Source organism: Bos grunniens, chromosome 26, assembly GCF_055505025.1.
Source record: "Bos grunniens cultivar Pamir isolate PY7600 chromosome 26, Bosgru_T2T1.0, whole genome shotgun sequence".
In the NCBI taxonomy this organism is placed as follows: domain Eukaryota; kingdom Metazoa; phylum Chordata; class Mammalia; order Artiodactyla; family Bovidae; genus Bos; species Bos grunniens.
Genome location: NC_141190.1, coordinates 19,206,273 through 19,220,327, shown reverse-complemented (window position 1 = coordinate 19,220,327; position 14,055 = coordinate 19,206,273). Strand labels below are relative to the sequence as shown.

General features: G+C 51.0%; 1 protein-coding gene across 3 annotated transcripts in view; it reads left to right on the top strand.

Moving 5' to 3' along the window:
• The window catches only part of CRTAC1 (cartilage acidic protein 1), a 151,897-nt gene that overhangs the window by 100,309 nt on the left and 37,533 nt on the right, over positions 1–14,055 (top strand). For all 3 annotated transcript variants that reach the window (XM_086379485.1, XM_086379483.1, XM_086379482.1), the window contains exons 4-5: positions 8,429–8,565; positions 13,791–13,947. In XM_086379485.1, coding sequence (XP_086235611.1) covers positions 8,429–8,565; positions 13,791–13,947 — 294 coding nt within the window. The remainder of the gene's footprint in view (positions 1–8,428; positions 8,566–13,790; positions 13,948–14,055) is intronic.

The following is a 14,055-nucleotide window of genomic DNA, read 5'->3' as shown; positions in this document are numbered from 1 at the left end:
AATACCAGTTGCACATAGTTTCTTCTTGTTTGTCATTTTTCTTCTGTCTTTGTTCATGGTGGGTTTTGCAATGCGGAACGTTTTTGTTTTTATGAGCTTGGATTTATCACTCTTTTCTCTGATGGCTTCTGAGCTCCGTATTATATTTAGGCCTTCAGTGGGGCTTTTGTAACCTCTCAGAGAAGAGGCATCAGTCACTGTGCCAGAGAGAAGAAAGGGAATCAGGGGCGCCTTGCACTTTCAGCCTCTTTTGCCTCCACAGCAGATGAGCCGTCTGCATGGAGCACACCCATTGTCCACAGCTCTTCACCCAGGTCCTGTTCCCATGATATCTGAGGATGCTCTGCACTTTGCTTCTCAAAGCATGTTTTGCCACTGAGCAGCACTGGCAACAGCTGGAAGCTCATCAATTTGCAGGATCTTAGGCCCCATCCCAGACCTACTAGACCAGAATCTGCATTTTACCAGGGTGGCCAGGACTTCTTGTGCCTGGTAAAGCCTGAGATACACTGCTCTGAGGCTCCACTCTCTTTTCCTAGGATCCTCCAAAAAAGTGAAAGCATTAATCGCTCAGTCATGTCTGACTTTTTGCAACCCTATGGACTGTAACCTGCCAGGCTCCTCTGTCCATGGAATTCTGTAGACAAGAATACTGAGTGGGTTGCCATCCCTTCTCCAGGGGATCTTTCTGACCTAGGGATCGAACCCAGGTCTCCTATATTACAGGCAGATTCTTTGCTGCTGAACCATCAGGTACTCCCAGGGAACTCTACTCAGTGCTCTATGGTGACCTAAATGAGAAGGGAATTCAAAAAGAGTGAATATGTATGACTGATGGACTTTACTGTACAGCAGAAACTAAAAATAATAGTTTATAGGACCTAAAACGGATCCTAGGGTCTCCTGACCCCCAGCCATATTTCCCTTAGACATAAGCTCCAGATTTTCAGCTCACCCAGCATGACCCCATTTGGGGAAATGAGCTCATGAACTGCTCAGGCCCCCTGCCCCCCACCACCATATGCCTCAGTCCCATGTGGCCTCAGAAGAAGCAAGAATGGAATAAGGCTGTCAAAGTAGCACCATAATGCGTGTGAGCCCTGGGAGTTTTCTGGTGGTCCAGTGGCCAAGACTCCACACCCCCAGTGCAGGGGGCCCAGGTTTGATCCCTGGTCAGGGAACTAGATCCCACATGACACAGCAAGAAAAGATCCATCGGGCTGAACTTAAGACCCCATGCAGCCAGATGAGTAAATATATAAATAATTTTAAAAAATATATTGTATAGAGCCCTGAAGCCTATTTCCTCAGTCCTAACACAAAAAGAGGTTCCTCAGGGGCTGGGACAGCCTTCCACTGGCTCCTATCCAGCTATTTATTTACTTTTAGTTTCTGCTGTACATATATATCCACTCTTTTTAAATTTCTTTCCCATTTAGGTCACTACAGAGCATTGAGTAGAGTCCCCTGGGCTATACAGCAAGTTCTCATTAGTCATCTATTTTATATATAGCAGTGTATATATGTCGATCTCAATCTCCTAATCCATCCCGCCAATCTCCCATTTCGCCCCTTCTTCCCTTCGTGGCAACAGTAGCTTTTTTTTTTCTACATCTGTGACTCTGTTCTGCTTTGCAAATAACTTCATCTGTACCATTTTTACAGATTCCATGTATAATCGATACTACATGGCATTTGTCTTTCCCTTTCTGACTTACTTCACTTTATATGACAATCTCTAGTTTCATTCAAAGCCACACCAAATGGCTTTATCTCATTTCTTTTTATGACTGAGTAATATTCCACTGTATATATGTACTCTATCTTCTTTATCCATTCCTCTGTCGATGGACATTCAGATTGCTTCCGAGTTCTGTCTACTGTAAATAGTGCTGCAGCGAACATCGGAGTGCAGGCATCCTTTCAAATTAGATTTTCTCCTATGCCCAGGAGTAGGATTGATGTAGGTTGCTCTGTTTTTAGTTTTTTAAGGAACCTCCATACTTTTTTACACAGTCTACCCAACTCTTTAATATGTGGGTGGGGGGGTACTTTGCAGTCAGACCACAATTTGAGGCTCAGCATTGCCACTTAACAGTCTTAGGTAAATGGCTTAAGCCCCTGAGCCCCAGTTTCTCTTTCAAAGAGTCTATCTTCCTTACATGACTATGGAAAGGACCAACTGAGCTAACGTGAAGGAAGCACTCGGCAGTTCTTTGGATTTCCCTCTTCTCCCTGGAATGGAGGAAGGAAGACTAAGGTCTGAAATTATCCTGGGGGTGGGGGTGGCGTGCAAGTGGGACACAGGGAAGCCTGGGTTCTTTCTTTTTTAAAATGTCCTTTGCCAGAGCCAGTTCTTTTTTCCCCTAGGGCCATCACTTCTTTGCTGGTTTTCCACTAAGTCTTATAAAGCATTTTATACTTAATGTCACAGTTGTCTTCTGGGGTGTGGCTTATTGAGGATTTGCAGTGGCCATGCCCTGTAATTACCTGGATGATGATGGTGGCGATCATGATGGTGGTGGTGAGGAGGAGGAGGAAGAAGATAGTGGTGGTGATGGTGGTGATGGTGATGGCAGTGTTTTTATTGTTCATTGAATTTATCATGAGCCAGGTATTGTTCTAAGTACTTTATTTACATTATCTAGTTTAATCCTCACAACAACCTGATAAATAGGCGGTCATTCTCATTATCCCATTTTATACACAAGAAAGACAAATTTATGACTTGCCTAAGTTCATCCCAGGCCCGGGATGTTGCTGGCTAGCTCCTGACCCTGCTGCTTGGCAGTAATCTCTTTGCCTTAAGAATGTAGCTGGAGGCTGAGCCCCCAGCCCTACCGTATGCACTGGCCCACGCTTCTCTTTGCCACCATTGTCAGACTCAAGTCAGGTCATCTCCCGGGGTGGGGGCAGCTCCTGAGGGAGGAGGCACTCAAGTTATCAGTCCTTAGCGAGAGCCCTTTGTAGCCCAAACTCACCCTCCCAGTGGCTCTAGGATGACTTCTGGGGGTAGAGTTGGGTGTGCAGATGACAAGATGGTGAATTGAAGACCGTTTGCTCTAGGGACACCAGTGCCCTTGATGAGGAACTGCTCTGTTTTCTATTTGTCTGGTGACTCCTCCACTGCTGCCCCTTCTTCTCCCTCCCATGCCCAAATGTGCCCCCTTCCTGGGACTGAGTCTGTGGCCCTGGGCTTTCCCTTTTACTCCAGCTCCAGCCTCCTTTCCCTGCAAACTGCCATCTGTCATGTCCAGCGAGCTCTTGGGCATGCCTTCTTGGCCACCTTATGATCCCTGAAAATGCCAAGCTCCTGCTCCCACCCCAGCTGGCCCTGACCCGCTTCCCTCACTCCCCCACACCGTGGACTTGCTCTGACCCACCACACCTGGCCACGCCCTCCTGCCCTAGCCTCTGGAACCCAGCACTTCTCCCCACTTTCCCTGTTACCTCTCGTGCCTGAGCTAGTACAGAAGTGGCCTCCCCACTTCACTATCTCCCTTGTGAGCCCACACCTCACCCCACTGCCAGGTGAATCTTCCAGAAACATTGTCTTCCCCAGATCAGAAACCACCCGTGACCCCTTCGGCCTCAGTGCTGAATTAGCGGCTCTCTCCTGGCCTGCCTGCTTCTCCTCCTGCCCCTGAACAAGCCCTCCCCTCGAGGCATATTCAGCGTCCCCTCCATGTCTTTGTCTGTTTCCCTTCCTGCCCTTAGCACCCTCCCTCCTCCTCTCTACCTGATGAGCCGTGGGTGCGGTGCTCAGAAGTGCAGGCTTCGGAGTCAGAAAGACCTGGGTTTGAATCTGTCTGCACCACACACTGGCTCTTGGGGAATTAACCTCTCTGCCCCTTGATTTTTCCATCTGTAAAATGGGGCTACACCACTTCTCAAGGCAGTGTGAGATTCAGGCAAGATGATGATTGTAAAAAAAAAAATGTGCTTCGTGCAGAGCCTGGCTGTACTGGGTGCTCAGCACGCTGGAGTTGTGCTATTGTTCCTCTGATGCTTCCCGACCCGGTTCAGGTGCCTCCTCTGTCGTGAAGCCCTCCCTGATCACTGTGACTGACTCCATAGCACCTCCGGATGTACTGTCCTATCGTCTCTGCGGGGCTCTGCTAGTTGTGGGATCATAGGCAAGTCCCCTTGCCTCTGGAGCCTCAGGTCCTTCATCTGTAAATTGATCTTGAAAATAGTACTTGCCTTGTAGGCTTGTGGCAAGTGTTAGTGAGTGAACGTATGTGAAGCTCATGGCATATAGAAGTCACCGTAGGAATGTTAAGTAGTTTTGTTTTTACTACAGTCCCATGGCATCTCCTTTTTTTAAACTTCCTGTCCGCTAAAGAACTGTAAGCGCCCCAAGTCAGGGACCAAGACTCCTACTTCCCTGGGGCCTCTCCAGCACAAGCAGGGAGTGGTGGGCCCTTGAGCCTCCTCCACTGGGCCTTCCCACTGTCTTGCCACCTGGCAGCAACTGCCTTTCCATCGGGCTGGCTTCCCAGGTGATGCTAGTGGTAAAGAACCCGCCTTCCAATGTAAAAGACATGAGAGACCAGGTTCAATACCTGGGTTGGGAAGACCCTCTGGAGGAGGGCATGGCAATGCACTCCAGTATTCTTGCCTGGAGAATCCCCATGGACGGCGGAGCCTGGCAGGCTACAGCCCGTGGGGTCCCAAAGAATCAGACACAACTGAAGTGACAGCACACACACACTGAGGCCTTCTAAGCTCCCTTAGTGCCAACATGCCAGATTCTGGGTAGGATTGTGCCTCACAGGGGATGTGACCTCCAGAGCCCCCCACCCTGCCCTTGAACGCCCTCTGTTTCTCCCAGGCCTCTGCTTTCTAGGAATCTCCACCCAGGACCCAGGAGAGGCCCTCTGCCTTCTCCTTCCGGAGCTGCTGCCCCTGACTCGGTGAGGGACCCTAGGGCAGAGTGCAGCTACAAGGAGCCGGAAGGTGGGATTACTCGCTGACATGGGCCAGGGGCCAGTGCTGGGTGTTTATTGCCAGTGCCATCGACCCGCACAGCTCGCTGTTTATCTGTCTTCCTGACACACCTAATTACCCAGGTTGCAGCTGCCAGAGCGTTTGCTCTTCCTAAATCATAGGCTCCCATCCCTCCTGTCGCCCAGGCCTCCAGGCCTCTGCCTGCAGAAGGCCTGCCATTGATTTTGCCGTTCCCATTTATGATCTACAAGGCTCTGCATCACTGTTGCACATTTTACCTTAATTAGTTTATTCTTCGGGGCATCCCTGGTCAGCTCAGAAGCCAGGAGACTGGAACAAGGGAAGAGGCTAACGTGTCACCCTAACACCTCTGGCCACAAAGCCCAGCATCTGGCCCCATGTCAACACCCTAGGGCAGCAATTTGCACAGAACAGTGCTAGCTCTGCAGGATGCTAAGAGGTGAGCTGCAAAAAGGGGTGCCATGGCTGAGTATGTTTGGGAAAGGCTGGCTTACATGAAATTAAGCCTGTAATATACTGCAAGACTTTTCAAAGTTTTTTTTTTTTTTCTTCAAAGTTTTGATAGACTGATGTCCACTGAGAATCTCCAAGTGGGGGATGAAAGGCGCAGTCTTTCCTGAGCTCAGATAATCATGAAATCTTTTCTCCAGGCAGCTCACAGAGACCAGGTTCCACTAAGCACACTTTGGGAAATGTGAGCAGGAAGAATCGGGGGTAATTAGGCAAATAGAGGGAGGATCAAGTCACCCTGGGTTCGTTTTTTTTCCTCTTGCCTAGCTAAGGCAGGGACTCAGAGGTTTGAGAAAATTTTCCTACTGTATGCAGAGGTGCCCATCAGAGGTCTGCAGAGCCCCCACTGCTGGAGCTGCTTTCTCATCCATCCCAAGCTTTGGTTGAGTTTAATCCTTGGTCAAATTTCAGGGGGAACTAGACAAGCTGCTGCTGCTGCTGCTAAGTCACTTCAGTCGTGTCCGACTCTGTGCGACCCCAGAGACAGCAGCCCACCAGGCTCCCCCGTCCCTGGGATTCTCCAGGCAAGAACACTGGAGTGGGTTGCCATTTCCTTCTCCAATGCATGAAAGTGAAAAGTGAAAGTGAAGTCGCTCAGTCGTGTCCGACTCCTAGCGACCCCATGGACTGCAACCTACCAGGCTCCTCTGTCCATGGGATTTTCCAGGCAAGAGTACTGGAGTGGGGTGCCATTGCCTTCTCCGAGACACGCTGAGGTGTAGTCTAAAGAGACCCTGGTTTGACAGAGAAGGGCAAGGGTCGCTCGCTATTGTGAAGGCTGGGCATCCGGAAGCTGCAGAACCATCCTCGGAGGCCCCCAGGCATTAGAAGGCGATGACAAGGCTGCCACTTGCCTGGGGAGCAGCCGTAAGTATGGCAGTCCACAGTTCCTCTCCCGCAGTCCTGAAACCCAGAACACTCTGAAAGCCTCAAGTGCTTTTTTTAAGTTTGTGGGAAAGTGAATTGATAGCAAAACCTGTCCAGAGCTGATGTGAGCTATTTATGGGCTTTATTTATCCCACTTGGTGTGATATTCATATATTTCACTGCAGAAATATTAATGTGTTTAATTACAGGGTGTTGCCCTGGTTCCTGCTGGGGGTGTTATATAATAAACAGGGTGTGCATTGTGTTACCTTTTCTGAAATGTGAAAGGGAAAATAATCTAAGTTTCTAAACATATCTGTTCCCCAGGGATTGTGACAAGGGCCTAGAGACCCAGGTGGTGCAGAGCAGCCAAGGGCCGTAGAGTTTTCCCCTGCAGTTCCCACACCATGCTGGGAGTGGGGAGGCCAGCTGTTACCCCCAACTCTCAGATGAAGAAACCAAGGCCCTAAGAGGATAAAGAACTGGCTTAGACAAATGGGAGTCAGAGCTAGACTTGGGCTCGGGCAGAGTCCACACCTGCGCTTCTGTCCTGATCGGGCTCCTCGGGAGTCCCAGTGAGCACCCACCCCCAGCCACGGCAGCTCTGGCAGACCCCCAGGAGCCCCAGTGGGCCCCCAGCAGCCACAACAGCTCTGTGCAGACCCTTGGGAGTCCCAATGGGCACTCCCCCACCAGCCACAGACACCTGCAGGACTCCTGGATCAGCCTCCCGTTTCACTCGGGAAGGGCCTTCCCCTTCATGGAAACCGGTCTTTGCACGCCCAGAAGGGTCAGGCCAGGTGGCATGGCTCAGTCCCCGGGCCAGCTTCCCAGAGTCCAGCAAGTGTCCCTGAGGTCAAGTCCAGGCCCTACAGAGAATGCACCTTCCCCTGTGGGTCCCCGTGGTCTTAGGAGGGCCCCATGGGAGGCCACTCAGAGGGCAGCCTTTGTCCCCCAGAGTCAGAGCCCCCTGAGGACCATTCCAAAAACAGCCCTCACCGGAACATGCTCACATTCATGCACTCACCCCTTCTCTGTCACGCGCATTCTCACACTCATTCAATCTCACACTTATACTCACTCATTTTTACTCACTCTTATTCTCATACACCCACTCACTCCTGCTTATTCCTACACACTTTCACACACTCTCTCACACACTCAGACACTCTCAACACACCCCTGCAGTGCAGGGCTGAAGTCCCTGAAGCACCTCAGAAGGTCTCCCGTCTATGAAACCAGAACAGTCATTTCTGTCGAGGACCACCCCCAACTCTGGGGGGTGCTGTGCGCAGCCTCTGACCTGAGTTATCTCATTTATCCCTCGAGTTAAAGTGGAATGTAGTTATTATCGTTATCCCCATTTCCAAATAAGGAAGCTGAGGCTCAAATTGCCCACAGTCAACAACTAAATCCTGAAAGAGTCTCTGTAGAACCGAGCCTGAGACTCAGGCCAATTTACTCAAAACCCCAAGTTTTAGCTGCCGCATCACCTGCTCCCCTCAGTCTGAGCCCGTTGCCTCTCCACTAACCCTTGCCCCATTATTGCTGACCCCACTGTCATCCAGGTTTCTCGGGCTGTTGGTGATACCCCTGTCAGAGCTCAACTCCCAGCCCCACCCTCCATCTGGACTTTGAGACCCACCCACTGACCAGGACCATTTCTTCTGAGACCCACATCAGGCTCTGTGATTCAGCAGAGCATGCAGGGAGCAGCTCCTGGAGAAAGAGACATTCTTGGTTGAGTCTGGATGTGAAATACTGGCGATCCCAGGATGTCCCTCCTGGTGCCGCAGAAGCGTGGTGCAGACCATAAGATCCTGCTATTAAGGATCAGCTCTGACACACGCTAGCGGTCACACTTCTTCCGAAGTTCCTGAGGCCTGGGCTGGCGATCTTCATAAGCTTCAATGTCTTCCCTCAATTGAGAATAACTGGGTGTCCCCAGGAGAGGGGTCCCCACTGCCTGAGGGCTGTGAGGAGCGTTCACCGTGCAGCAGCTGACCCGTCCACCTGTGGCCCCAAGACCTGGGGCAGGCACCCCACCGACCACCAGCCTTCTCTTCCCTCCTGTCTCCAGGGGTGGCCACGTACACGGACAAGTTGTTCAAGTTCCGCAATAACCGCTGGGAAGACATCCTGAGTGACGAGGTCAATGTGGCCCGTGGCGTGGCCAGCCTCTTTGCCGGGCGCTCTGTGGCCTGCGTGGACAGGAAGGTGAGTCCAGGGGAACATGGGGGCCTGGGGAGAAGGGAGGCAGCGTGATGGCCAGGAGGAAGCGCCAGCAGACATCCCCAGACAGAGCACGGCTCCCAAGGGCAGAGCTCAAGGCCGCTCCCAGGGCCTTGCACAAAGTAGATGCTAACATCCTTTCACATCCTTTCTCCCCTGAGGCCCTCCCGGCAACCAGGGGCTGTCATCATTGTGTCTGCTGGACAGAGGACACTGAGCCCCAGCGTGGGGCAGGGGCCTGCCTGAGGACCCAGAATGGATTGGTGGTGTGGCTCAGATGTGACTCAGAATCAGTCAGCTCGTAACCTTGTGTTCGTTCATTCAACTCAACTCATTTATGAAGTGCCAACTATATGCCAGGCACTGAGCCATCAGGCCCCCTCCCCCATAAATATTTATGGAACAAATGAAGGCATAGCAAAGGGGCTCGTGAGCGGGTGAGTGGAGGGTTGCCTGAATGTACAGTGCCATTCAAAGCACCATCGATACCTTTCTGCCCTGCTGGTCCACCCGGCATACAACTGCTAACTCAAAGTGTCGGGGAGAAAGGCCAAGTGAGGAGGGAAGCAGCAGCTGCAACCATCCGTCCTGTGAGGGGGCCCCGCCCGGGCATCCCAGCCAAGCCAGCCAGAGCCAGAGCGTGGCGTGGCGCTGATTCATCCCTCCTGTCACCTGCTCCCCTGCCGCCCCTCCTTGGCTTTTACAAAACATCATCACTAAATCAGGGACCCAGCTGCTGCCCAGCTTCCAGGGGAGCGTCTCTGGTCCCCATTGTGGGAGTTGGGGCGAGGGGGCCAACTCATTCGGGATTTGAGATGGCACCAAGGGGATTGGGGATTCAGAGTGAATCTTCACAGCAGGGGCCTCCAGGCCTTGGGAAAAGGCAGGTGCCAGGTATAAATATTTATTTCTTAACAAGCTGGTGCTAGGAAGAGCAGCCAAGCTGGGCTGTGAAGCCACATTTAGCCCTGACCTGAATCTGTGCCACCTGGACTCCCGCCTGGTGGGAGGAAAGGGGAGGAGGCTCCATGAGAGCCCCAGGGAGTGGGGAGGATCTGGGGGGCGGGGAGGGGCACCAGGCCTGGCCTCTGAGAGGCCTCTTCCGTCTCCTCCTGGCTTCCAGTCTCCTTAGCCCCTTCAGGACCAGGGTGCCCCACACCCAGCTAAGGCAGGAACCTTCTCAGCACCAGTAGGAGGGTCTGAAGGTTAATCACAGAGAGACGCACTCTGTCCTAACAAGGTCACCTACACACCCACGCACTTAACCACAGGACAGAGGCACCATGTGAAGTGCAAAAAGAAAAAAGGGGGAAAAAAGACACTTTGGCATGAAGCACAGTAGGCAGGCACTTAGCAGCTCGCTCACTCCCTACTCAGACCCAGCCTCAGGGAACTAGAAAGCACCGGTCTGTCTGCCATCAGAAGAGGGGCTTCTGTTTGTGTTCAACCACCACCTTGGCAACCCCCGAGGCCCGAGAACCGTGGAGAGGTCAAGGCTGAGTGGAAGCTGAGAGACAGGGATGCAGTGTGGTGCAGGAAAACAGGAGAGCAATCGCAACAGTAGGAATATAATATTAACAGAACACTAATAATAATAGCTATTATGCTTATTAAACTAACCCCGTGCCAAGCTCTGTGCTAAGTGATTCCCATTCACCATCTTACTGAATTTTCAAAAAAGCCAATGAGGTAAATGCTGTCATTATCCCCATTTTACAGATAGGGAAACTGAGGCTTCTGGCACTTAAGCAACTGACCTTGTTACCATATAGCAAGTGACAGGCAAAGCCAGAAATTGAGTCCTGCCTAGCTGAAAATAGTCAGACACCTTTTTACCTCCCTGCTACCCTGCCTTTGGGTAAACCTGTACCAAATACACATTTCTAACCACAGGTTCTGTTACAGCCTTTGACCTACACCTCCCTCAGCCCCACAGCCCCTAGCTGGGGCCTGTTAGTGTACCTGATCGGTGGTCTCTGGACCAGCAGCATCAGTGTTGTTAGAAATGCAGATTCTCAGGCCCCACCCTCCAGACCTACCCATCAGAACCACTGGGGGTGGGGCCCAGCAGCCTGGGTTTCAACTAGGCCCAAAGGTGACTCTGACGTATGCTAAGCTTGGGAGCTTTGCACCAGGTAAAAGTCTCAACCCCTACAGTGTGCTGTTCTCTCCCTCTCCCCTCGCAGCCCTCATCCATTCTCTGCCCCTAACCTGGAACACCGCTGCCCTTCGTCTTCAGCTGCCTCATCACTCATCCACCTTTCTGGATCCAGCCCAAAGCCGATCTCTTACAAGAAGCGTTCCCTGATCGATAATGATTATGCCTCATGTTTATATAGCATTTTTATCTTTTCAAAGTCCTTTCACATGCGTTGTCTCATTTCATCTTCTCAACGACCCTGCCAGGAAGCAGGGGGGCTACGATTCGCATGTAACACATGAGGAGGTGCAGCCAAAGTGGGTGAGGAACCTGCCCAAGGACGTAGAGCCAGTTAGGGGCAGAGCTTGGACTGGGATCACAGCCCTAGACCAGTGGTTTTCAGGGTGCGGTTCCTGAAACAGCTGCACCAGCTTTACCTGGGAACTTGTTAGAAATGCGGATTTGAGGGTGCCCTCCAGACCTCCTGAATCAGAAACACTGGGGATAGGACCCAGCATCCAGGTTGCTTTCACAACCACCACCCCCCTGCCCCTGCCTGCTGCCAGTTGATTCTGAGGTAGACTAAAGGATGGGTAACACTGCCCTGGACCCAAAGCTGCAGGAACATCTTCCTTCCCCTGGAATCAGCTCCCCCACCCACAATTACCGTGGTCAAGTTCACATGTGACTTTCTGCAGTCTTCTAGAACTGTAACACATCTCCAATTTTTCTATTTTGTCAACCCAATACACTGATGTAAGGAACTAGGTATAACCACATTTTATAAATATCCTGATTTCTAGCAGAGTGCATTTCAGTTCATTTGGGCTTAATTGCCCATTTGCCGATGCGATTGCTAACAGCTGGTAGGGTCAGGCAGCATCACGGTAAAGGCGCACTTTCCCCTTTGGCCCCATCCGTTCGCTCTTCATCCAGTCATTCCACACACGTACACCAAGCTCCTGGGATGGGCAAGAATCTTTCAAAGTTCTCCCTAACCACAAATGATGTTGTAAAGCAGTGCGACTCAGACTTCAGTTTTGCTTAGGGATCATATGGGGATCTTGTGGAAATGCAGATTCTGATTCGGCAGGTCTGGGCTGGAGCCTGAGAGTCCGTATTTCTAACATGCTTGCAGGTGACACGGATGCTGTTGGCCCAGGGACGGTCTTGAGTAACAAGACTCAGGTAGCCGAATCAGAATCTGCATTTTCACCAGATCCCCAAATGATCCCCACATGATCCCCACGCAAAACTGAATTCTGAGTCGCACCGCTTTACAACATCATTCAGGTAGCAGGCTAGAGACCCAGAGAACCAGAAATGAAGAGGCAGAAAAGTCTTTATGGAGCTGGAAACTGGAACAGCTCCAGTTTCCTCCCCCGACATGCCACACCTTGCGTCTTATATTCCGGGAACATTGAACAAACTGTTTGCAGCTTCCCAACACACGGTATACATCACTCTTTGTCTCATCTCTGTCTGGAAGGTTCTTTCCCCTCCACTTCACCCGGCCGAGACTCCTCTTAGAAAACCTTTTCTGAACTTTCTGTGGCCAGGCGCCCTTCCTCTGGGTTAGGAGCCCTTCTTCTGTGTACCCGGGAAACCCTGTACCCACTCTTAATCAGACCTGTAATTGCTGACATGTCTGATTCCCCCAGGAGAACCTGAGCACCTTCCTTGCTTCACCTACCTGTTAGCCCCAGGTGGCTCTTAATCAACTTCCCCAAAGAAAATGGTTCCAAAGGGATAAAGTGACCAGTTAGGTGAGAGAGGGCTCTCATGGGACCACTGGGGAAGAAATAAAAGAAAGTAAAGAAGGCTGAAAAGAGGGCAGAGACAGAGCGCGCCGTGCTGTCTTAAATTCAGCTATTTCTCCCAGGTTGTTTTGTGCTCATGGCTTCCTTTGTTGTTGTTGTTTTTAATTTTATTTTTTATTGAAGTATAGTTGATTTACAATGTTGTGTTGGTTTCAGGATACAGCAAAGTGATTCATCTATACATACATACATACATATATATATATATTAGATTCTTTTCTCTTACAGGCTATTACAAAATACTGAGTATAGTTCCCAATGCTATACAGCAGCTTGTCAGCTTCCTTAAAGCCAGACTATAAGCAACCTAAGGACAAAGACTTTGTCTGAAGTACATTTATAACCCAGGACCTTGCACACCGTTGGAGCTCAAGAAATATGTACTGTCTGATTAATTGGAGGGAAATGCTGCAAGGGATAAGAGGAAAGCTAGAAAACTGATTGAGAAATTGTGTGGATCTCTTGGGGGAAAGAAAGCATCCATTGAAGAAATAACACCATTATAATAACAGGCAGGAAAGAATCTTTCATCAGCCGTGTTTTGGACTAGAGAGGAGAATGAATACAGTAACAAGGAACTGGTGCCCAGGGCTTCTCCTGGATGCAAAGGGGGAAATATATATATATATTTGAGACACTGTTATAAAGGCAGAAGCAATATACAATTTCTTTCTGGTACAGGAAAAGCAAGGGGTAGAAGTGGGAAGGAGGAGCCTGGTGTGGCTGAACCTCTTGTGCCATCCAAATTAAGGAGTGAAGAAGTATGGGGTGGGGATGGGGGAGGGAGATGGCTCAGGAATTTGCTTGTCATCTTGGCTGGAGCAAGCTTGAATGGGAGAGAGACTGAGAATAATGGGAATTGGTAGATCAATCAATCAGCAAATATTTATTGAGCAGCTACCCTGGCTGGCAGCTGGAGAGAGCTCAGCTGGAGGGAGGCACATTAGAAAATTGTCTATAAAAAGGTGGTTGTGGGGGAGAAGGAGGGATGTTCTTCTGGAACAGGAGAGAAGGGGAAGCACTGTGCTGTAGGACTCTGGGGGCATCCCACACTTCGTAGCCTCTGTGAAAAAGCACCTCTGGAGCCGTGTCGTGTAAGGTCATGCACGCCAGACCCCAGGAGCAGAGTCAGACCCCAGGAGCAGAGCCCGAACCCCGAGAAAGAGCTATGGTCCTGTGAGTGGAGGGGGGATCTGCTTCCGGGCCCCCAGATGGTCCTGCTCACTGACCCTCCTTCCCTTCCTGCTCAGGGCTCCGGACGCTACTCCATCTACATCGCCAACTATGCCTATGGTAACGTGGGCCCTGACGCCCTCATCGAAATGGACCCCGAGGCCAGTGACCTCTCCCGGGGCATTCTGGCGCTCAGAGACGTGGCAGCTGAGGCTGGGGTCAGCAAATACACAGGTAGGCAGAGTGGAACAGGGGGACCTATGAGCTGGAGGGGCTGGGGGCTAGGTCTAGGCTTCAGGCCCCGCAAGGCTGAGTCTAATTCATCAGAGCCCACAGGAGAGG